The sequence below is a fragment of the Carcharhinus amblyrhynchos genome, chromosome 2 (assembly GCF_965287045.1).
Source record: "Carcharhinus amblyrhynchos chromosome 2, sCarAmb.v2.hapA, whole genome shotgun sequence".
Lineage (NCBI taxonomy): Eukaryota > Metazoa > Chordata > Chondrichthyes > Carcharhiniformes > Carcharhinidae > Carcharhinus > Carcharhinus amblyrhynchos.
This window is the reverse complement of record NC_137325.1, coordinates 139,967,228-139,992,743: the sequence shown is the minus strand read 5'-3', so window position 1 is coordinate 139,992,743 and position 25,516 is coordinate 139,967,228. Positions and strand designations below refer to the sequence as shown.

The window sequence follows — 25,516 nt, the reverse complement described above, 5'->3', positions numbered from 1 at the left end:
GGTATATTGCCTTCATTGAGAGAGGTTTCAAATACAGGAGCAGGAATGTGTTGTTGCAATTATACAAGGTCTTGGTGAGACCACGTCTAGAGTATTTGGGCAGTTTTGGTCTCCTTTTCCAAGGAAGAATGTTCTTGCTCTTGGGGGAGAGCAGCGAAGGTTTACCAGACTGATTCCAGGGATGGCAGGACTGATGTATGAGGAGAGATTGACTAGGTTAGGACTGTTTTCGCTGGAGCTCAGATGAATGAGGGGGATCTCACAGAGACTTATAAAATTCTAACAACGCTTGGCAGGGTAGATGGAGGGAGGATATTCCCGATAGCGGGGGAATCCAGAACCAGGGTTGCATTCTGAGGATTCAGGGTAGACCATTTAGAACAGAGGTGAGGAGACATTTCTTCACTCAAAGATTGGTGAGCCTGTGGAATTCATTACCAGAGGAAGTAGTTGATGCCAAACGTTGAATTTATTCAAGAGGCAGCTAAATATAGCACTTGGAGCAAATGGGATCAAAGTTAATGGGAAAAAGCAGGATTGGGCTATTGAGTTGGATAATCAGCTATGATCGTGATGACTGATGGGGCAGGCTCGAAGGGTCAAATGGCTTCCTCCTCTCCTATGTTCAGTGTTTCTATGTTACAATTTTTTTGATTGTATTCCAAAAACATAACTAGTAAACCACCTTCTTTTGTCTTGGATTTGCACTTGCATCAATGAGGCTTTTTATTGAATTTTCCAGGTAAGCCTTGGGACGAGTGATACTGCCTTTCTGTGGATTCAGGATCCGAAACCCACCTTAGAGGGACATATCTTCTGTAATCCTGTTGATAGCAACGCCTACATGGCACTCGTATGGTAAACAATAGTTTCTAAAATTGGAAAAAAAAGACCTGAGAAATCTGAAAATGAATGTTCACTGTATCCTCTTATTTTTCACACTGTTTAAGATGTGTGTTGTCGACTTCCATCCTTAGCTCAGGCAATGGGCTAGATTGTGTATTTAACTAACATTAGTGGATACTTTGATTTGATTTATTATTGCCACACATATTGGGATACAGTAAAAAGTATAATTTCTTGCACACAATACAGATAAAGCATACTGCTCATTGAGTACATAGGAGAGAAAGAAAGGAGAGGAAGCAGAATGTAGTGTTACAATTGTAGCTAGGGTGTAGGGAAAGTTCAACTTAATATATGGCAAGTCCATTCAAAGGTCTGATGGAAGCAGGGAAGAAGCCGTTCTTGAGTTGGTTGGTTCTTGATCTCAAACTTTTATATCTTTTTCCTGATAGAAGAATGTAGAAAAGAGTATGCCTGGAGTATGTGGGGGTCCTTGAATATGCTGGTTGCTTTTCTGAGGCAATGGAGTGCTGGCTTTTAATGAGCAAAGTGACCACTGGAGGATAGTGGGATGGAAACTATTGTCAGTAACGTAGCAAATTGCTCATATTTTTTCACACACTCACTTTAATCAGACGCACTCTTGAAGCGAAAATGAGCTTAACACAATTATAGTGGTTAGTTAAAGATATAATGAAATTATAATTTTAAGAAGCTCAGTCCATCATGACATTGATGCAAAGTTCTTCTAATAATGTAAACAGGATTTAAAACTATTACATAAAACAAAAAAAAATTTCCTCACGAATATTTATAGAACCATAGAATCCCTACAGTACAGAAAGAGGCCATTCGGCCCATCAAATCTGCACCGACTCTCCGACAGCATTTTACCCAGGTAACCTTTTTTTGTAACCCCACATATTCACCCCCTCGTTATCTCCCCTAATCTAGACAACTTTGGACACTAAGGGTCAATTTACCAAGGCCAATCCATCTAACTTGCACATCTTTGGACTGTGGAAGGAAACTGGAGCATCCGGAGGAAATCCATGCAAACATGGGGAGAATGTGCAAACTCCACACAGCCAGTCACCCAAGCCAGGAATCAAACCCGGGTCCCTGGTGCTGTGAGGCAGCAATGCTAACCACTGAACCACCCCAAATTGTCCCACATTATGTTGGCATTATATTACTGGATGTAATGTTATTATGAAGTTTTATTTTTCTCCATCTTGGATGCCATTAAAGAGATTTCTGTTGTTCTGCACCCAATCCCCTTTATTGTACATGTTCAGCTTCTATAGGTGCCCCATTATTCGTGATATGTTTGAGTTTGAATGTGGGGTTTTCCTTAATCAGATCCATGTTGCCCCAGTATTGTGGGGAGGGTGGAGGCAAAGGTTAACCTGTGCTTATAATGTAACATTTTGAGGATTTGATCAGTTGTATAGGAATCTATAAAAAAATGTTTTACACAAGTTACCATGCCAGGTAAGGAAATTTGAGGGTAAGTTTGTGCTCTTAACTAACTAATTTCCTTATCTCTAGTTTTAAGAATGGTTCTTTGACGAGGGAGAAGATCCGTGACGAGAGTGCTTCTGGTTCATGGGATGAATTTACAAAAGCATTGAAAGCCACTTGTCCTGGGAATAATGGAAATTTAGGTAAAGTGGAGAATGCGCAAAGAACTTTCATCAACTATAAGAGATTGTAATTTTTTTTAGACTAGAGCTTTCACCTTCAGCAAGTGCTGATGGACTGAAGGTGATAGCTTTTTTTTATTTGTTCGTGGGATGTTGGCTTCGCTGGCTAGGCCAGGATATATTGTTCATCCCTGAGGGCAAATAAGAATCAACCGCATGATTGTGGATCTGGAGCCACATGTAGGCCAAACCAAGTAAGGACGACCGACTTCCTTCCTTTTTTACTCCAATCAACAATGGTTTCATAGTCATCATTAGACTTTTAATACCAGATTTTTATTGAATTCAAATTTCACCATCTGCCTAGGGTGGGATTTGACCCTGGGCCCCCTAGAGCATTATCCTGGGCTTCTGGATTACTGGTCCAGAGATAATACCACTATGCCACTGCCTTCCCAATGTTTGACTGGTAGAACATAAGAACATAAGAAATAGGAGCAGGAGTAGGCCATCCAGCCCTTCGAGCCTGCCCCGCCATTCAACAAGATCATGGCTGATCTGTCGCTGCTCAGTTCCATAATTGGAAGAAAGTCAACATTTTGACAACAGAGATAGCTGGGGGTAGGGGAGGGGCAGCAGAAAGAGTGGGGGAGTGTCTAGAAAACTGATGTGGGAGGTGTTGAACTGTGTACCATCAGTGTAAATATGGAAACTGACCTAATATTTTCAAATGTGTTGTTATGGGGGAAAATGAGGAACCAAGACAGCCAATATACCTGCTTAGCGGAGTCCAGAGGTTAACAGTATTGAGTGGAAAGAAGAAGCGTTGATGCTTTGATTATGATTAATTTGGGAAGAAGGCAAGTGAGGGTTGTCAAAAAGAGCTGGATGCAGTTTTGAAGAAGGGTAACATGACTGACCATCTAATGCTGGAGGGAGATTGAGAAGGGTGAGGGAATGAATTGTACTGTGGTTACGTTCACAGAGGATGTAATTTGATACCAATTTTTAAAAGGTGGGGGAAAAGAGTACCTGAGGAGAAAGAAATATGATCAGCTGGTGCAGGGATCAGAAAAGCTGTTGGATAGTCTGCATTTTTGTTGGAGTTCATAGAATCTCTACACTGCAGAAGAAGATCATTTGGCCCATCGAGTCTGCACGACCACAATCCCACCCAGACCCTATCCCCATAACCCCACATATTTACCCTGCTAATCCCCCTGACACTAGGGTCAATTTAGCACGGTTAATCAATCTAACTCGCACATCGTTGAACTGTGGGAGGAAACCGGAGCACCCAGAGGAAACCCACATGGGGGGAACGTGCAGACTCCACACAGATTACCTGTTAAGCAAGTTTTACTCAAAATCACAATGTCAGTTGAATTGTCCAACAAAAATGTGATTGAAGGCAAGAACGATGTTTGTGAGCAACAGACATTTTGGAGTAAAATGCAAAGGAGAGTGCTTTGTTTGATCTGCTAACATAGTTTTGGGAGACAGTGGTGGGAGTGGTAATCGTGATAGTAAGGGAGTTGACAAAATTAACCCCTGCCATGAGACGACTAGTTGGAAGGTTGATTAGCAAAGAAGATGAGACTGTTAGGTTTGCTGCTTAAAAGGAGGCAATGATGAGTAAATTCAATGGACCTTTGGAAAATGTTGAGAGAGGCACAGATGCTAACTTTATATTTATGCAAGTGGGACTTAAAATAGGGATGGCAGCAAGGGAGTGGGAGGGCAGAGGAGTAATGATGAGTTGGGATGGGAAAGCATCACAACGTGCAAAGTAGAAGGAAGAAGAGGCAACAAAACATTTGTCTGGTAATTAAAGGAATCTGTTCTTCCATTTATTTAAGTTGCCCCACAGTTGTATTGCATTAATATCTATTTGAAAATATGGATTAATTTCAAGATAGGATTCCAGTTGTTACGACTAGCATGGGAGGAATGCACAACTTAACTCGCCCAACTACGCAGCAGGTTGAAAAGTTTAAATCACTTACCAAAATGGCCAGTTATTTACCTTTGCTGCTGTTAGACCCAGAATTAGAGAGACTTTAGCTAGCCTTTCAATAACAAAGAACAACCCAGCACGGGAAACAGGCCCTTCGGCCCAACGAGCCCACGCCGCCGCATCACCCTACACCTATTCTACCCTGCATGTCTACGAATGGAACCCCTAACTTAGCCAGATTCAGGGGAGAATAGTGTCAATTTGGTAAAACCAGTCAGCCTAAGAGCACATCTTTGGGGTGTGGGAGGAAACCGGAGCGCCCGGAGGAAACCCACGCAACCACAGGGAGAATGCGCAAATTCCCACAGACACAGGCCCAAATCCATGTATCTGCACAGCTAGCAGTGCTAGTCACCGAGCTGTTGCGGCGCCCGTCTACCGGTCCAGGATCAAGCACACACACCGACACAAAGTACTAGGCCACTCCCGGAACTTCCAAAAGCAGCCCATGCACGACCCACCGTGTGCATGCCCCTCGTTTGACACGAGGTGGACCTCCACCTGCGGAATAAAAAGACAAAAACGTTAATCTTACAAGCCTGCTTTTCCGGTGTCTCCTGAGGTTCTAACCTTATTTAATAGCCCCTACCATAACCCTCCGTCCTCGTTTCACTCATGTGTCTATCTAACTGAACCTTAAACGAGTCCAACGTTCCTGCCTCCACCACCCTACTCGGTAGCGCGTTCCATACCCCCACAACTCTCTGCGTAAAGAACCTTCCTCTCAGTTCCAATAAATACAGAATGGTTGATTTATTATAAAACAAAACTATTTTTGTGAACGTTGCGGGAACTCGTTAATACACAATTGTATTAGAGCATAGAAAAAAGTACAGTACAGCACAGGAACAGGCCCTTCGGCCCATGATGTTGTACTGAACATGATACTAAATTAAACTAATCCCTTCTCCCTGCTCTTGGTCCATATCCCTCTATTCCTTACATATTCATGTGCTTATCTAAAAGCCCCTTAAACATCCCTGTTGTATCTGCCTCTACCACTATCCCTGGCAACAGGTTCCAGACACCTACCACTCTCTGTGTAAAACACTTGCCCCTCACATCTCTTTTGAACTGTCCCTCTGTCATGTTAAGTGTATTCTGGAAATATAACCATCTATCCTTTTTAAAGATACCCCAGCACGCACATACAAAAACAACCAAATGGCAAACAGATAGGGTTTTTGCAGAAATGAGCTTTGGGTTAGACTTTAAAATGTAAAGCATAAAGTTCGCACGGTTTCATTGCTGTTGACCTGGACCTCCCTTGTGTAAAAACCCAATAGATGTCAAGAGGTTCTTACCAATGGATCTTCAGCAAAGAGAATATAGAGCTGGATTAATTCTTGTCTCAGTTTTACAGGTTTGCAAATGCAGACAAGTTATACTCTGTTGAAGATTCTCTGGCGGCGTGTCGGTAACCACACACGGAATTCTGGTCAAGGCAGTGAGGAAGCAAGTTAGAGCAGTCTTCCTTTTCAGCTTATTTCCCAAAACACGCAGATTTGAAAAACCCCAGGTCCAAAGCGTAAAGGCTGTCTCTGTCAAGTGATTTCTAGTAAATCACTAGCCTTTGCCAGTCTTCCCACATCAGTCAAAGTGATTGCAGTTTAAAACAAACAAACAAGCCGCTCTTCACCCTCACATACCATGCTGATCAGGTGACTTTGTGGAAAAGGGCAGGCATGCTCCCAGTTCAAAGGGAACTGTGACCCTTTTTAAAGAACTCCAGGTCAGCATCCATGTATCCAGATAAAACAATGTTCTGTATTTTAAAAAATACATAGTTTTGAAAGATATGGAGGAGGAGAATTCTCTGGCCTCCCAGCTGTGTGTTTCTCGGTGGTGGGAGGTGGCACACTATTCATTGGCTTTGGGATTCTCTGGTCCAGTAGCTGTCAATGAGGTTTCCCATTGATGTCACCCCATGCCACCGGGAAACCTCTGGGAAGGGGTGTGCTGCAAATGGGAGAATCCCACCGGCATGAACAACTGGAGAACTGTCCCCATGATTTTTCCAACAGAGTTCACCAGAATTATACAAATTCCTTCCTGACACTAGAGGCATTGAGGTGAAACATGAGAGAGAGGCCATGCTGCAGAGAAGGTGTTTAAGGGGCTTTTAGATAAGCACATGAATATGCAAGGAATAGAGGAATATGGACCAAGGGCAGGCAGAAGAGATTAGTTTAAGTTGGCGTCATGTTCAGCACATCATGGCCAAGGGCCTGTTCCTATGCATTATTCACAAGTATCTCACTAATCAATATGAAATGATTGAGTTTTAGTTAAAGGCTTTTTTCTTCTTATTTGTACAATGTGTTTCTGTTTTTAAGGGTTTTATTTTGATGTGATGGAGATTACCCCTGCTGTTGTAGGTATTCATCGATTCAATGCCAACAACTGCAAAGTAAGTGTGATAAAAATGGATTTTCACCTGTTTTAGATGCTTAACTTGTATGTTGGAAATAACTTGCAAGCAGAAATATAAAAAGTCAGACAGAATACCTCTCAATGATAAAGCTATTGGTTGAAAGTTCAGACAAACTGGCTGTTGTGGCTGTGCAAAAAGGAGTGTGCTCTGATGTGCTTCCTAAGGTGTTAATTAATTCATTAGTGCTGTTATATTTAATTGCAAGCATCCTTCCTATTGTTAAAGTTTAGCCACCCATCCAATATTGTTGCGAGAAATACACATTTCTGTTGGCAGCCAAGGATGTGATGTATTTAGGAGAGATACAGTTATATGTTGTTTACTGTTTTCTTATAAGAACTTAAGAAATAGGAGCAGGAGTAGGCCATCTAGCCCCTCGAGTCTGCCCCGCCATTCAATAAGATCATGGCTGATCTGAAGTGGATCAGTTCCACTTTCCCGCTTTCTCCCCATAGCCCTTAATTCCCTTGTCTGTCAAAAACCTATCTACCCGTGACTTAAATATATTTAGCGAGGTAGCCTCCACCACTTCAATGGGCAGAGAATTCCAGAGATTCACCACCCTTTGAGTGAAGAAGTTCCTCCTCAACTCCATTCTAAACTGCCACCCCCCTTATCTTGAGGCTGTGCTGTCTAGTCCTGCTGTCCTTTTTGAGCAGAAGAATCTTTCTACCTCTACCCTATCCATCCCTTTCATTATCTTGTATGTCTCTATAAGATCCCCCCTCATCCTTCTAAACTCCAACGAGTACAGACCCAGTCTATTTAGTCTCTCTTCATAGTCCAACCCCCTCATCTCCGGCATCAGCCTAGTGGACCTCCTCTGCATTCCAAGACCAAGATATCCTTGCGCAAGTGCAGCGACCAAAACTGCACACAGTACTCCAGCTGCGGCCTCACCAGTGCCCTGTACAGTTGCAGCAAGATCTCCCTGCTTTTATATTCTATCCCGCTCATTATAAAGGCCAACATTCGCCTTCTTGATCACCTGCTGCACCTGCAGACTGGGTTTTTGCGACTCATGCACAAGGACCCCCAGGTCCCTCTGTACCGTAGCATGCTGCAGCTTCTCGCCCTTTAAATAGTAATCCCTCCTACTATTATTTCTGCCAAAGTGGATAACCTCACACTTGCCAACATTATACTCCGTCTGCCAGGTCCTCGCCCACTCGCTCAGCCTTTCTGCAGACTTTCCACACCCTCCGCACAATTTGCTTTCCCACTCATCTTTGTGTCATCAGCAAATTTCGTTACCCTACACTCAGCCCCCTCCTCCAGATCATCTATATAAATGGTAAATAGCTGCGGCACTCCACGAGTCACCAACCGCCAATCAGAATAGCACCCATTGATTCCAACTCTCTGCCTCCCATTAGACAGCCAATCCTCTATCAACGCTAACACCTTACCCCCAACTCCATGCCCCCTAACCTTCTGAAGCAACCTTTTGTGCGGCACCTTATCAAACACCTTTTGAAAATCGAGAAACACCACATCCACCGGTTCCCCTCTGTCTACTGCACTAGTCACATCCTCATAGAAATCCAATAAATTCGTCAAACAAGACTTCCCCTTAACGAATCCGTGCTGCATCTGCTCTATCAAACCATTCTTTTCTAGGTGCCTCGCTATTTCTTCTTTGATGACGGATTCAAGCATTTTTCCAACTACAGACGTTAAACTAACCGGCCTATAATTCCCCGCCTTTTGCCTGCTACCTTTTTTAAACAGCGGCGTAACATTAGCCGTTTTCCAATCTTCCGGCACTTCCCCGGAATCCAGCGAAGTTTGGTAAATAATTCAAAGGTGGCCAGATCAAATTTCTGTGGGTAATCAAGTGTGCAGAAGTGGTCCAAAACTGCCTTATATTACAACCCTGTCAGAGTCATAGAGGTTTACAGCATGGAAACAGGCCCTTCAGCCCAACTTGTCCATGCTGTCCTTTTTTTTAAAACCCCTAAGCTAATGCCAGTTGCCCACATTTGGTCCATATCCCTCTATAAAAATCGTACCCATGTAACCATCTAAATGCTTTTTAAAAGATAAAATTGTATCTGCTTCTGGCAGCTTGTTCCAGACACTCACTACCCTCTGTGTGAAAAAATAGCCCCTCTGGACACTTTTGTACCTCTCCTCTCATCTTAAACCTATGCCCTCTAGTTTCAGACTCCCCTACCATTGGGAAAATATTTTTACTGTCTAGCTGATCTGTGCCCCTTATTATTTTATAGACCTCTATAAGGTCACCCCTCAGCCTCCTACGCTTCAGAAAAAAAAGTCCCAGTCTATTCAGCCTCTTCTTATAACTCAATCCATCAAGTCCTGGTAGCATCCTAGTAAATCTTTTCTGCAGTCTTTCTAGTTTAATAATATTCTTTCTATAATAGGGTGACCAGAATTGCACAGTATTCCAAGTGTGGCTTTACCAATGTCTTGTACAACTTCAACAAGTCATCCCAATTCCTGTATTCATTGTTCTGGCCGATGAAACCAAGCATGCCGAATGCCTTCTTCACCACTCTGTCACTTTCAAGGAGCTATGAACATGTCCCCTAGATCTCTTTGTTCTGTAACTCTCCCCAACGCCCTACCATTAACTGAGTAAGTCCTGCCCTGGTTCAGTCTACCAAAATGCATCACCTCGCATTTGTCTAAATTAAATACCATTGCTGTTCGTCAGCCCACTGGCCCAATTGATCAAGTTAGGGACAATTAAGACTTCAAGAAGAAATACAAACATACAGCAATTAACTGACAGAACGACGCTATAAGATTTCTTGTTTTTTAAAAAGATCTTCACTATATATGGGAAGAAATTATGCAAGCAAACCCAAGCAGCACCAGCTTAACAAATAATTTTATCTCCAGCACACTGTTTGATCCTAAACTCCATCTCTAATGGAATTTTACAACACACTCATCCAAGATTTTCCAGCCCAACTAAGAAACTCTCTTGTTAATAATCTGGTTTTACCTCATTTTGACCTGGGAACTACATAAATTTTTAAAATCGTTTATTGAAGTAAGGGCTTATTACATTTGGATAGAAGATACCCTTTTGTTTATGGTTTTCACACAGTTACCTCTGATCTTGAAGTTAAATGTATATTACCTTTTAGAGCAAAGAACACAGAAAAGTACAGCACAGGAATAGGCCCTTCAGTCCTCCAAGCCCATACCGATCATGATGTCCTAACTAAACTAAAAAAAAAATCTGCCTTTACTTGGGTTCTTATTCTTCTTTTCCCTCCTATTCATGCACCCATCCAGATGCTAAGTTTAATTAGCTCCAAGTTTATTAAAATTGCATTTACTTCAATGTTGCATATCAGTCTTTCAATCAGATACCTCCATTTACCTAGAAATTAAAACTTCAATTCCTAAAACTAGAAGATATATACTACGCAAACTAGACATTCGCAATAGCAAAGGTCAAAGGAGCATCTCAGCTTTAACTTAATGGGTTTGTTTGACAAATACATCAGAGGTCTTTGAGAAGGGATGCTGATTGTAGGACTATATATGTGGCTTTTTGTGTTGCTCATCAGAATCGAATTCTATTCTTTGAACTAATCAGCAGGGGGGCTGGTCTTTTGGGATTATGTTCCACAGCACAAGTGATGGTTTTATGTTCTGAGGTTGGTTTGGAGAGAATGTGATTTTATGTGTCAGGGATAGTAGAGAAATGTATGATGCACTGCTTTCTACTGTTTACTGTCCATTCACTACCCTTATGAAAAAAATGGCTTTTAGTTCAGAACTAGTCTCAGTCAGCAACATTGTGTATTAGGGCAATTATTTTGCCTATTACATGTTACATGTATTCATTGTATTTACTACATTATTATCTGATAGAAGTCTACAAGATTATGAGGAGAATGGACAAAGTGGATAGTCAAAAGCTTTTTCCCAGGGTGGAAGAGTCAATTATGAGGGGTCATAGGTTTAAGGTGTGAGGGGCAAGGTTTAAAGGAGATATGTGAGGCAAGTTTTTACACATAGCGTGATGGGTGCCTGAAACTCACTACCTGAGGAGGTAGCGGAAGCAGATACGATAGTGACTTTTAAGGGGCATCTTGACAAACACATGAAATGGATGGAAAAAGAGGGATACGGTCCCTGGAAGGGTAGGGGGTTTTATTTCAAACTGGCAGCATAGTCGGTACAGGTTTGGAGGGCTGAAGGGCCTGTTCCTGTGCTGTAATCTTCTATGTGATAGGAAAAAGGTTTCCATTTCCATTTCGATAGTGCCTTTCACAACCTCAAAAATGAATATTTATGTAGCATCGCTAATGTACACGCAGAGTGTCTCAAAATCTTGGCTTTGAGTAGATGCTGGATTTTGGATCTTGCTGCTTTTCAATAAAGGGTCCCAAAGCATTGCACAGTATCTGCAGTGCAATTAGATATTTACAGTGATCAAGTGTAAGCTATCCACATTAAGCTGTGGTAAAGCCATAGCTTAAAAACTGTGTCTACCTTTTGTTATTGGAGCACTAGAGAAACACTCAAAGTGGAAGTTGTGCAGAAAAGTGCAACTCCCCAAAGCTCTGATGGAGGTGGGACATGTCAATGAGTGTTCTCCAGAAAGTGACCAGAATCTAATCTGGAGTGTGTCCCACCTTGGTGTGTGTATTTCCATGTTGGTGGAGGGTGCAAGTGAGCCCTGTGATGGTCTTCATGAGCTTCCTTGTCATCAGGCGTGTTTTGGGAGCTCAGACTGCCCTGAGATACTTGGATGGCCTCAATCTGTTGATGCCTACGGAATTTTAATGGCTGAGTTAAGCTGTTTCCGGATTGTCAGGATTGATGAACTGATGGAGCTGTGATCTCCCCTTTCCCACACAAGTGACCCCTGTCCTGTCCAGCAAGCTCTGCTGCAGCCTCCTACATTCTGTGAGGGCGACAATCTCTGCTGTGCCTCCCCTGGGATGGGCTCACTCACTTGTTATGCAGCAGCTTGGCGTATATGGAGATGAAAGAAAGGCACATGGTCAGAGGAGATGGCACAGTAAAAAGTCTGACAACACCAGGTTTTAGTCCAACCGATTTATTTGATAATAGACTCACAAGCTTTCGGGGTTAGCCGCTCACAAGCTTTCGGGGTTAGCCCCTTCGTCAGGTCACCTGACGAAGGGGCTAACCCCGAAAGCTTGTGAGTCTATTATCAAATAAATCGGTTGGACTAAAACCTGGTGTTGTCAGACTTTTTACTGTGTTTACGCCAGTCCAACGCCGGCATACCCACATCATGAGGAGATGGACCAGAGTTAGGTGAGATGCATGTCCCCTGATTGGGCATGCCTTCCCCAGGAGGGCCAGAGAATGGAGTATGAGCAACATGTCAGTTGGGATGGTAGTAATGTGAAAGTCACCAGAAGAGAATGAGTATTGATAGGCCCAATGAGGTTGAGCCTATAACGCGATCTGCACGTGCATCCGAGCAGATCGCGACTTTACCAACACCCAATTTGGGTGCGGATCCAGTTCGCGCCTGAATTGGGCGGCACGATGATTTAAACCTCCGAAGCCCATCCTCCTCAACCATCCTTCACAGACCCCCTGCTAACCACCCCGGCAGATTTCCCCCCCCGCACTGATCAGACCCTCCTGGGAGGCAGGCCCCCCTTGGCAGAGCACAACCCCAACCTACCTTGATAGCTGGCCTCCCTCCACCATCCTTCTCAACTATCTTCAGTCCTTCGAGAGCCTGCAGCATCCTGCTCACCACAGACTCGGAGCCACGGCTAAAGTGACCGGGTTTCACATCGTTCCGCTGGTGTCCGCCGGAGGAAGAGGGGGCTCAGATGGATCTCTGGTTGGGGGGGGGCGCGGGGAGAGGAGAGAGTGCAGATGGATCTCTGGCTAGGGGGTGGCAGGGGGGTCCGCTGCCACTCTGCAGGCGATCCCTCCTCTGGGACTGGACATGCGGCCATGCCATCCCACCAAACCTTCAGGATCAAGCGATTCCTCGCTAAGATGATGAAGCAGAACTGGTCGATTCCACAGTGGATCCGCATGAAAACCGGCGACAAGATCAGGGAGCAAGAGGAGGCTTTGGAGAAGGACTAGGCTTGGCCTGTAAAGGGATACACCATCACTGGTACACTACCAGCCACAGATTATTCTTCCCTGCAGGGGCGAGAGAATGGGAGAGATGGCTGTGGCTGGTAATGTACCAGTGTTGGTGTATCTCTTTACAGGCCCAGCCTGGTCCTTCTCCGGTGTCTCCTCTTGGAGTTGTCCCTGATCTTGTCGCCGGTTTTCATGCAGATTCACTGTGGAATTGGCCAGTTCTGCTTCATCTTCTTAGCGAGGAATTGCTTGATCCTGAAGATTTGGTGGGATGGCATGGCTGCATGTCCAGTCCGAGCGGAGGGATTCATTCCTATGGTGGGGAGGAGGGATTGCCCGCAGAGTGGCAGCCGACCCCACTGCCACCACCACCACCCCCAGGATGATTTGTGTCAGAGCGCTGCTCTCTCCGCTTTCTGCCTTTTTTTCCTGCAACTGGTTTTAACGATACATCGCACAAACAACTAAATATGTAAATCGAATCCATACAAATGTAGTCAGGAACAGGAGGCACAGAATTAATGTGAATGGGTATTGTCTACTTAACATTCAAAGCATTTTCTCCTTGCATTTAAACCATGTAATAATAGATATTAAAACGGGAGTCTGTTTTTTCCTTCCCTGTATCCTTCCTGTAGAAATACATTTTAACAAAATAAATGGAGTCAATCATAAGTAAAAAACACAACTTATTAATGACATCACAGTAATATGTGCATTTGTCAAAGTTCCTCTGATGTCAACACCAGCCAAGCAGTCCAGTGATGGTTGTTTCTAAAATCCAAAATTTTGAAGACTACTTCTTCGTCCAGAATTAGCTGTAATTGTCAACTTTAAATTCATCTTCAGATTGCTCTATTCTAGCTCTTTTGGGAACACGTTTGCACAACCTTGCTTTCCTTCCAGCTTCTGGCAGAAGTGAAACATCGACTGGCATCATATTCATTTTTTTAAGCTCCTTGCATCGGATATTGATAGTGGACCCATCAGGTCGAACCACCAAAACAAGATACAGCCTGGCATAGACCTGCCTTCCAAAGCGAACTGCTGATGTTCTATTGGAATTGGTCCGCCTGGGTACACTGACACAGGATACACAGCAGGAAACAATCTTTCGGAAACATTCAGCTGTAAAGAAGGCACAAACTGCCACAGCCGCGTGCTCCAGCCCAGCGCCCGGGCGCCCTGCCTCCGATTTTTTTCGAACGGCACATGTGCCGTTCAGAGATCCGAACGGTCTGGCAGCACTAAGTCCTGCCCACAGCGCCGATTGGATCGGAGACGTCAAGAAGTGTAGAGGCACACTGGAACGAGGATTCTGGGCTCGCATCCATATTACGCCCGGATCCTGCCCTTAGGCTCCAATTGGTAAAATCGGGCCCTTCATCTAGGATTTTGGGGGTGTTGTATTGTTCATTTTTTATTATACTTCCTTAGTTTTTTCTTTCTATTCTGTCTCTGTAAAACCAGATGAATTAAAGGGTCCTTGTTTGTCTGCTTGTCTGTTGTAGGTTTCACAGTTTCCAAAAGAGGTGGAGGTCCGAGCAGTGATAGAGGGACAGATGCTGGCCAAAAGGGCATATGCTGAGAAGCTGGGCTTCGAAGTCTGTAAGTTAGAATGATCTAATATGTTGGAGTATTCTGCATTCGTTTAAATGTGTTTTGCGCACTCTGAAAACAACAGAAACAAACTTGCAACACTTTGGACTGTTTTAGTACTGGTGTGGCTGAACCATAACTGTACCACTATAAAGCACAGTGTGAGAATTGAAGTAGATTTGGATTTCTGCATTGTTGACTGGTAGACGGCAGAATATTGGCTAGGGCAGCAAGGAAAGCTTTTGTGTTTCCAGTGTTTAAAGTTGGTTTAAAGTTCATTTGATTATATTAAAAGGCAGGGAAGGATGCATAAAAATGATCTCAAGGGCTATCCTTCTGATACAGGTTTAATTAAATAGCACAACCACAAAAGCCTGCATAGGCATCCTTATGCTGTAACAATAAATTTGTGTTGCAATTAGCTTTGAAGAGCTATTCTATCTATTAATTTACCAGCTGAGGCTTCACTCCCTGGGGCTGGAATTTTACCGTCATGCCCACCACAGGACCGGGCGAGGGACGGACAATGGAAAACTCCATTGACCTCGGGCGGGGATTTTATGGTTTTGGGATGAGCGAGGCCGTAAAATCCCACTCCCTGTGTCAAATCTTCCGGCAAATCAGTGCATTGTCCCATTGTTACTCGTTGGGGCTGCAAGCAGCTTTCTAGATGTTAATCGTACGCAAGTGCAGGAACCACAGATTACATGGAAACTCCACACAGTCACCCAAGGCTGGAATTGAACTCGGGTCCCTGGCTCTGTGAGACAGCAGTGCTAACCACTGTACCACCGTGCCACCCACAAATTGGGCCGAAGGACCTGTTTCCATGCTGCAAACCTATATGATTGTGGATGAGGCCCTTTACATGGTGGCATGGTTGGCTGTGATACCGTGATGAGGCAGAAATTTCGATAGTTTCTGAAGACTCAACGTCAGAGTTGCATGCACAGTGTGTGTCCAAACCTTTTTCCCTGTGCACAGTGAGACACATGTCACCATCCTGCCATGTCCACTGTCCTGTTCAATTATTGATACTTGAAGCATCAAACTATCTCCTATACCTATCTCCCTAAAGATGTTCCACAGCCATGACATATTAAGTAAACCTCTGCATGAGGGACAGTGAGGTCAGGGTTTATTTGCATATTTATTATAGGATTTAACATTCACGAGCATAAGTACCCCGTGGTGGAGTCTTTATGACACGTTTTGTGTGCAACGTTTTGGCCTCAACAGCGTTCTGTGGTAGTGAATTCCATACCATTCATAGAGAAGGAAAGGATGGAGTGCAGACTGTAGTGTTACAGTCATAGCTAGGGTTTAGAGAAAGATCAACTTTATATGAGGTAGGTCCATTCTAAAGTCTGATAACAGTAGGGAAGACGCTGTTCTTGAGTCGGTTAGTATGTGGCCTCGAACTTTTGTATCTTTTTGGCGACGGAACAGGGTGGGAGAGAGTATGTCCGGGATGCATGGGGTCCTTGATTATGCTGGTTGCTTTTCTGAGACAGTGGGAAGCGTAGACAGTGTCAATGGCTGGGAGGCTGATTTGTGTGATGGACTGAGCTACATTCATGACCTTTTGTAGTTTCTTGCAGTCTTGGACAGAGCAGGAGCCACACCAAGCTGTGACACCACCAGAAATGATGCTTTCTATGGTGCATCTGTAAAAGTTGGTGAGAGTTGTAGCTGACATGCCAAATTTCCTTAGTCTTCTGAGAAAGTAGAGACATTGGTGGGCTTTCTTGACAGTAGCGCGGCATTGGGGGACCAGGACAGGTTGTTGGTGATCTGGACACCTAGAAACTTGAAGTTCTCGACCCTTTCTACTTTATCCCCATTGATGTAGACAGGGCCTGTTCTCCACTACACTTCCTGAAGTCGATGATGACAATCTCCATTTTGATGACATTGCAGGAGAGATGCCACATCAGTTCACCACATTCTCTATTTCTTTCCTTTACTCTGTCTCATCATTGTTTGAGATCCGACCCACTATAGTGGTGTCGTCAGCAAACTTGAAAATCAAGTTGGAAGGGAATTTGGCACCACAGTCATAAGTGTACAGGGAGTTTGGTAAGGGGCTGAAAAAGCCTTGTAGGGCAGCGGAGCTGAGGATTGTTGTGGAGGAGCTGTAGTTGCTTAGTCTTACTGATTGTGGTCCGTGGGTTAGGAAGTCTAGGCTCCAATCGCAGAGGGAGGAGCCGAGACCCAAGCCACAGAGTTTGGAGATTATCTGTATAGTGTGCAAGAAACAATACTTTTCGTAGTATACTTATACATGTGACAATAATAAATCAAATCAAATTAAAATATTGGATTTTAAATAAGACCTGAGAATTTAAAAAAAAATGACATACAAGCCAAAGATGGCGGAGGAAACCCACACTGACTCGGGAGAACGTGCAGACTCTGCACAGACAGTGACAGGAGCTGGGAACCAAACCCAGTTTCCTAGCACTGTGAGGCAGCAGTGTTAATCACTGTGCCACTGTGCCGCCATGTGGAGTGAATCGGATTGGGTGAAGACTGGCACCTGTGATGCCGGGAACCTCAGGAGGAGGCCGAGATGGATCATCCATTTGACACTTCCGCCTGAATACGGTTGCAGTGCTTCAGCCTTAGCTTTTGCACAGATGTGCTGGGCTCCTCCATTATTGAGGATGCGGATTTTTGTGGCGCCTGCTTCTCCAATGAGTTGTTTAATTGTCCACCACCATTCATGACTGGATGTGGCAGGACTGCAGATCTTACATCTGATCTGTGGGTCGTGGGGTCACTTAACTCTGTCAGCTACATGCTGCTTCTGCTGTTTGACATGCAAGTAGTCCCGTGCTGTAGCTTCACCAGGTTGACACCTCATTTTTATGTATGCCTGGTGCTGCTCCTGGCATGGTCTCTGCAATCTTCTTGTTAGCATTTGTTGACATAGAGAAAATGAGCTTCTGGTAAAATTTTCATGCTGTACGTCTGAATGCTGCATTTGTTCAATATTTAGTGGAAAATGGCATAGTGCTAGCATTTGTCTCATTTCACAAATTCTGCTGTAAATTTACAATTGCAGCAAGTTTTGTAAGCTGGAGGATTAAAACTGCTAAGCTAGCCCATTAAATGGAGGAAGATAGGGCATTGGTGAGGCCGCAGCTGGAGTACTATGTGCAGTTTTGGGCGCCGCACCTGCGCAAGGATATTTTGGCCTTGGAGGGAGTGCAGAGGAGGTTTACTAGGCTGATACCGGAGTTGAGGGGGGTTGAGCTATGAGGAGAGGCTGAATAAACTAGGCTTGTACTCGTTAGAGTTTAGAAGAATGAGGGGTGATCTCATTGAGACGTATAAGATGATGAATGGGATGGATAGGATAGAGGTGGAGAGACTCTTCCTGCTCAAAAAAGACAGTAGGACTAGGGGGCACAGCCTCAAGATAAAGGGGGGGCGGTTTAGAACGGAGTTGAGGAGGAACTTCTTCACTCAAAGGGTGGTGAATCTCTGGAATTCTCTGCCCGTTGAAGTGGTGGAGGCTGCCTCGCTAAATATTTTTAAGAAGCGGGTTGATGGGTTCTTGATAAGCGAGGGGATTAAGGGTTATGGGGAGAGGGCAGGAAAGTGGAACTGAGCCACGACAGATCAGCCATGATCTTATTGAATGGCGGGGCAGGCTCGAAGGGCTAGATGGCCTACTCCTGCTCCTATTTCTTATGTTCTTATGTTAAGAGGTGAAAATTTTGGCTAGTCGTGCAGTGTATTCAGCTGAAGTTGCAAGTCATCCTCAAATCAAGCTCAAGTTGATGACAGTGGATTTCAGCCGGCGTAATGAAAATCTGTTTCTAAAAGTCAGAATTATTCAGTGGTTCGGGTTATTGAAAATTAATCAAACCTGTCAAAATTGTGATAACTCCCAAAAGAAAGCAGGCAACATGAATCCAACCACACGAGTCAGCAATACGGATGCAGAAGTTTCTATCTACCACAAGGGTGCAGTCAATGACTATCCGAGAGCTTCAGTCTACTTCTCCAAAGGCAATTGAGTTTCTTCGTTCATATCTCAGCGCGTCAGTTTGATAATCTGACACCTTGAGTAAATGCGTGATTGTTACAGATGTAGTTACATGTACAGGCTCAACTGCGTGTGTGTTTGTTTCTGTGCAATAATCACCGTACAGTTTGCAGGAAGAGGATCCCTTATATGCAGATAGAGAGGAAGCCATTGTCCTTGTCATAAACTGTGTTCCCTAATCACAGAATCTGTCCATCCCTCTGGTTGCTGTCTCTGGCTGAAGTGTCCTATTTGACCCTTAGCTGAGTTTCGGCACTCGTATCCTTTCCATCACCAAGACAGTCTGCGTTCAGCATCCTAATATTGCTTTTCTCCACCCCTGCCTCAGTCCATCTGCTGCTGAAATCCTCATCAACACATTTATTACCATAAAACTTAACAAGAACAAAGAACAGTACAGCACAGGAACAGGCCCTTTGGCCCACCATGTCTGTGTCGACACAGATGCCTCTCTAATCTCATATTTTCTTGCCTCTACCTGGTCCATAGCCCTCTATTTCCTGCCTATGCATGTCTCTATCCAGCTGTTGTAGAATCTGCTTCCACCACCTCCTCCGGCAGCGTGATTCAGGCATTCATCATCTTGTGTGTGGAAAACTTGCCCCTTACATTTCTTTCCCTCTCTCACTTTCAGCCTATACCCCCGAGTAATTGATCCTTCAACCCTAGGAAAAAGACTGACTATCCACTCGATCCAAGCCTGTCATAGTCTTGCAAACCTCCATCACATTCCCCCCCCCCCCTCGTCCTACGAGGCACCAATGAAAACAATCCAAGTTTCTTTAACCTTTCTTCATTTTCCACATCCTCCAAACCAAGCAACATCCTGGTAAATGTCTTCTGCACCCTTTCCAATGCATCAATATCTTTTCGGTAGTGTGGCGACCAGAATTGTACGCAATACTCCAGATGTGGCCTAACCAAAGTCTTATACAATTGCAACATGATTTTCCAATTCCTATACTCGGCGGCCTGACCGTTGAAGGCTAGCATACCGTATGCTTTCTTGACCACCTTGTCTGTCTGAGTAGTTGTCACTTTCAGGGAACTGTGGATCTACATGCCTAGATCCCTCTGTATGCTAATATTTCTAAGGGCTCTACCATTTACTGTATACTTTGCTTCTGCTGTAGACCATCCAAATCGCGTCACCTCACGTTTGTTGGGTTAAATTCCATCTGCCATCTTTTGGCGCAGGATTCCAGCTGATTTATATCCTGCTGTATCTGACAATTCTCCTCACTATCCACTATCCCCCAATTTTTGTTTCGTCTGCAAATTCACTAATCAGACCACCTACATTTTCCTTCAAATCATTTATATATCTTACAAACAACAGAGGCCCCAGCACTGATCCTTGTGGAACACTGCTTGTAGCAGACCTCCAGTTAGAAAAGTACCCTTCCACTGCTACTCTCTGTTTTCTATGCCCAAGCTAGTTTTGTATCCATCTTACCAGCTCAACTTGGATCCCATATGAGTTCCCTTCTGTATCAGCCTGCCATGAGGAACCTTATCGATGACTTTACTAGAGTCAATGTATACAACAGCCACTGCCCTGCCCTGGTCAATTTTTCTTGTCACTTCTTCAAAGAACTCAATCAAGTTTGTGGGAGACGATCTCCCCTTCACAAAACCATGCTGCCTATTGCTAATAAGCCTATTCTCTTCCAGCTGTGAGTACATCCTATCCCTAAGAATCTTCTCCAATAATCTCTCACCACTGATGTAAGGTTCACAGGCCGGTAATTTCCCAGATTGTCTCTTCTGCCCTTCTTAAACAGAGGAACAATGTTAGCTATTTTCCCATTCTCTCAGACCTCACCTGTGGCAAAAGAGGATTCAAAGATTTTTGCCAAAGCAGTTTCTTCCCTTGCCTCTCTCAGTATTCTGCGGTAGACCCTATCCGGCCCTGGGGACTTGTTCACCTTTATGTTTTTCAAAACCTCCTCCCTTTTAATTTCAACATGTCCTACAATGTCAACATCCTTCCTTCTACACTCACCATCCAACACGTCCTTCACCTTTGTGAATACCAATGCAAAGTACTCGTTAAGCACCTCACCTACTTCATCTGGCTCCACACACAAAGTCCCTCCACTATCCTTGAGTAGATCTACACTTTCCTTAGCTACTCTCTTCCTCCTTACATATGCATAAAAATCCTTGAGATTCTCCTTAATTCTGCTTGCCAGGGACATTTCACAGCCCCTTTTTGCCCTTCTAAGTCCCTTTTTAAGCTCTTTCCTGCAATCTTTGTATTCTTCAAGAGCCTTATCCATTTTCAATTTCCTGAAATTTATGTATGCTTCCTCCTTCTTATTCACTAAGCTCATGATCACTCTTGTCATCCAGGATTCCTGAATCGTGCCATCTTTATCCTTCATTTTTACAGGGACACACTTGTCCTGAATTGGTAACAATTGACTTTTAAAAGACTATCACATATCGGATGTGGATTTACCCTCAAACAGCCATCCCCAGTCTACATTGCCTAGCTCCTGCCTAATACTGTCATAGTTAGCCTTCCTCCAGTTTAGTACTTTCACTCTGGGACTACTTCTAAGCTTTCCTACAAATATCTTGTACTGTTTCAATGCTGTCCTGGCTGGCTGCTCATCTTCAACTCTCTGTAAACTTAAGCTTCCAAAACACTGCAGCTTATATCCTAATTTGCAAAAGTCCCATTCACCCATCATTTGAGTCTCACTGGCCTATGTTGGTTGCTGTTGCACAGACTCCTCAAGATTAGAATTCTCATCCTCGTATTCAAATCCTCGCCACACCCTGTTTCTGTCTTTCCACCAGCCTTACAACCCTCTGATAATTCTTTGTTGGGTGGCACGGTGGCACAGTGGTTAGCTCTGCTGCCTGCCAGTGACAAGACCCGTGTTCGATTCCCAGCTTGGGTCACTGTCTGTGCGGAATTTGCACATTCTCCCTGTGTCTGCGTGGGTTTCCTCTGGGTGCTCTGGTTTCCTCCCACAGTCCAAAGCTGTGCAGGTTAGGTAGATTGGCCATGCTAAATTGACCCTTAGTGTCAGGGGGACTAGCTAGGGTAAATGCAAGGGGTTATGGGGGGTACGGCCTGGGTATGATGGTGGTTGGTACAGACTTGATGGACCGAATGGCCTTCTGCACCGTATGATTCTATGATTCTATGCTAAATTCTCCCTCAGTATACCCAAATAGGTGCTGGAATGTGGGGACTAGGGGATTTTCACAGTAACTTCATTGCAGCATTAATGTAAGCCTACTTGTGACACTAATAAGTAAATAATTAAAAAATTATAAATTATTGCTTGCACATTTCACCTTATGTCTCGCCACCCACGACACATGCACACACACAAACAAACACACGCATGCCCGCACATGCACACTCGCACATGCATTTTGCTCAGCTCATCATGGGTGGCCCTGCCGTTAGCCAACTGGGGTCTAAGCCATGGAATTTGCTCCCTAAATCTCTCCAAATCCATTTCCCCACAGCTTTCCCCATTACCTGTTTCCTCTCTTAAGAACCTCATTAAAGTTTACCTATGGCCAAGATTTTAGACATCTGCATTAATGTGTTCTTCTTTGGCTTACTGCCATTTTTCTGCCTGATTGTGTTCCTATGGAATTCTTTGCTTGTTAAAGGCACTATGTAAATGTAAGAATTTGTTGTTACTGCTAAGTAAGTCATTAAAGGTGACAGGGCAGCTGGAGAGAACAGTTAATAAAGCGTACAACATCTTAGGTTTTATCAATAGGGACATAAAAGCACAAGAACAAGAAAGTTGTACTGAATAAAAGCAAATTATTGTTAATGCTGGAATCTGAAACCAAAAGAAAAAAATGCTGGAAAATCTCAGCATGTCTGGCAGCATCTGGGAGGAGAGAAAAGGGCTGAAGTTTCAAGTCCAGATGACTTTGACAAAGTTGTACTGAACATGTATAGGACACTAGTCAGACCTCAGCTAGAGTACTGTGGATAGTCCTGGGTGCCACGCTATAGGAAGGATGCAAATACATTGGAGAGAGTGCAGATGAAGTTTACAAGAATGGTGCCAGGGATGAGAAACTTCAGTTATGAGGATAGATTGGAGAGGTCGAGTCTATTCTCTTTGGAGAGAAGAAGGCTAAGAGGAGATTTGATAGAGATGTTCAAAATCATGAAGGGTCCAGACACAGTAGTTGGGGGGGAAACTGTTCTTGCGTGTAAAAGGAAAATGAACGACTGGGCACAGATTTAAAGTGGTTTGCAAATGAAATAAATACAATGAGAAAAAAGCTTTTCCACACAGTAAGAGGTTTGGGTCTGGAATGCACTGTTTAAATGTGTAATAGTGGCAGGTTCAATCGACGCATTCAAGAGGGCATTAGATAATTATTTGAATAGAAACAAGTTGCAGGGGTAGGGGGAAAAGCCAGGAAGATGGCATTAAGTCATGATGCTCATTTGGAGAGCCAGTGCAGACACGATCAACCAAATAGCGTCTTTCTGCACCGTAACAAGTCTGTGATTTGTGAATCATTTATTACATGTTGAACCTCTTAGCCAATGATGAAAATTGACAGTTTTTTAAACCATTACAACTCATCCTTTTCCTTTGGAGCTCAGGTGGTGCAGACCATACTGTGACAGGTGGGTGAAGGGAGCCTGGGGCTGTGGGGATGGATGGGTTGCTGTTGGGTAGCATTTGCCATTGTTGCCAGCAGTTGGAACTTGTGCAGCAGTGTTTAGGTTAATGTGTACTCAGGGAACCAGAAACATGGTTAAACTCACAGGATGGAAATCAATACAACATCACGGGATATGCAGAGCTTTCAAAAAATACAGTGAACTAAAAACTGATGGTTCAGTGCTCTATTCCAGGGATACTTGAGAGATAAAAGATGTTTTATAAGGAAGGTAGAAATCTACAAAATGAGGTGGAATGCTCTAAAAAATCAAGCTAGCTCCAGGGATATGTTACAGACCACAAGGTCAGCACAAGAGAATAGTTTTCAAGATGGAGCAATGGAAAGCATATGCATGTGAGAACAAGTAATTTATTTTAATAGGAGACTTCAATTAACTTAATATAAACAGAGTAACCCTAGGGGATTTGGGTCAAGAGTTTCTAAATGTAAGGCATGACTCCTTGCTGACCCAGCGTGTCAAAGAAGCCATGAGAAGTGATGTTTATCTTCATCTGATATTTGCAAAAGACCCAGAAAATGTCCACAAAATCGTAGCTGCAGCACGACTTGGAGAACAATAACCGTGGAGTAGAATAAAACATCTAGATTGAAACTAATAAAAGAGTTTTAAGATTGATAATCAGGAAATCTTGCAAAGGAGGCAAAAATCCCAGAATCATTCAAAAAATACCTGGATGCAACTGTGGGGGAAGCAAGGATCCGACTGGATATATGAATTGCTCCATTTTATATTTCACCCGGTTTCAGCTAAATGGATTTTTTTGAAAATTATTCTTTCATGGGACATGGATGTCACTGCTAAGGCTAGCATTTGTCACTCATCACTAATTGCTTTTGAGAAGGTGGTGGTGAGTAACCTTTTTGAATCGCTGCAGTAGGCATACCCACACTGCTGTTTAAGAATTCCAGGATTTTGACCCAGCAATAGTGAAGGAATGGTGATACATTGCAATGCTGCCGCATAATGCCAGACTTTATCAAATAACTTACAAAAACCTATCTAAATAACATCCATAAGATATTCCCGGTCAACCACTTCCGTCATTTCATTGAAAAATCCAATCAGGTTTGTTAGGTGTAATGTACCCTTTAGAAATTCACGCTGGCTTTTTCCAATCAGCTGAACATTGTCAAGGTGTTCAGTCACCCTATCCTTAATTACAGACACTAGCAAATTCCCGACAACAGATGTTAGGCTAACTGGTCCATAACTCCCCGCTTTCTCTCTCTGATTTCTCAAATAATTAACACATCCCACTGGTACAGTGAACACACACAGCACTCACTTGCTCGCTAGCTCGCCACACACGCGTGCATGCTCACACGCACTCACTCACTCACTCCCACACTCACTCGCACTCATGCACTCATTCACTCACTGTATTTATAAACAGAGATTCACATAATTTAGATTATTGCATTAATAAAAAACACTGAAAAGGCATCATGGGTTATAGTAACTTTTATTCCCTGGTGAAAAACAGGACTCGCAGAACACAACAGTGCAGAAGAGAAGGCCCTTTGGCCCATTGAGTCTGCATCAATGCATGAAAGGCCCTAACCTCCACACCAAATCCCATTTTCTAGCACTTGTCCTTTAGTCATTGAGTGATAGAGGTTTACAGCAAGGAAACAGGCCCTTTGGCCCAACTTGTCCATGCCGCCCCTTTTTTTAACCTCTAAGCTAGTCTGAATTGCCCACGATTGACCCATATCCCTCTATACCCAACTTACCCAGGTAACTGTCAAAATGCTTTTTAAAAGGCAAAATTGTACCCACCTCCATTATTATCTCTGGCAGCTTGTTCCAGACACTCACCACCCTTTGCGTGAAAAAATTGTCCCTCTAGACCCTTTTGTATCTCTTCCCTCTCCGTTTAAACCTATGCCCTCTAGTTTTAGACTCGCCTACCTTTGGAAAAACATATTGACTATTTGGCGATGAATGTTATGGCATGCCAAGTATTCATCTGGCTAGTTTTTAAAGGATGTGAGGCATCTGCCTCTACCACCTTGCCAGGCACTGCATTCCAGACCGTCTCCTCAAATCCCCTCTAAACCTCCCACCCCTCACTTTTAACTTGTGTCCCCTCATAACTGACCCTTCAACTAAGGGGAACAGTTGCTCCTTATCCTCATAGACTTGAACACTT

General features: G+C 43.8%; 1 protein-coding gene across 3 annotated transcripts in view; it reads left to right on the top strand.

Annotated features, from left to right (window-relative positions):
• xylb (xylulokinase homolog (H. influenzae)) overlaps positions 1–25,516 on the top strand; it is a 287,142-nt gene that overhangs the window by 57,824 nt on the left and 203,802 nt on the right. For all 3 annotated transcript variants that reach the window (XR_013889542.1, XM_080213346.1, XM_080213354.1), the window contains exons 12-15: positions 743–858; positions 2,398–2,513; positions 6,846–6,919; positions 14,530–14,626. Coding sequence is in view for 2 of the 3 variants with exons in the window: in XM_080213346.1 (XP_080069472.1) it covers positions 743–858; positions 2,398–2,513; positions 6,846–6,919; positions 14,530–14,626 (403 nt within the window). In the remaining variant the exon portion in view is untranslated. The remainder of the gene's footprint in view (positions 1–742; positions 859–2,397; positions 2,514–6,845; positions 6,920–14,529; positions 14,627–25,516) is intronic.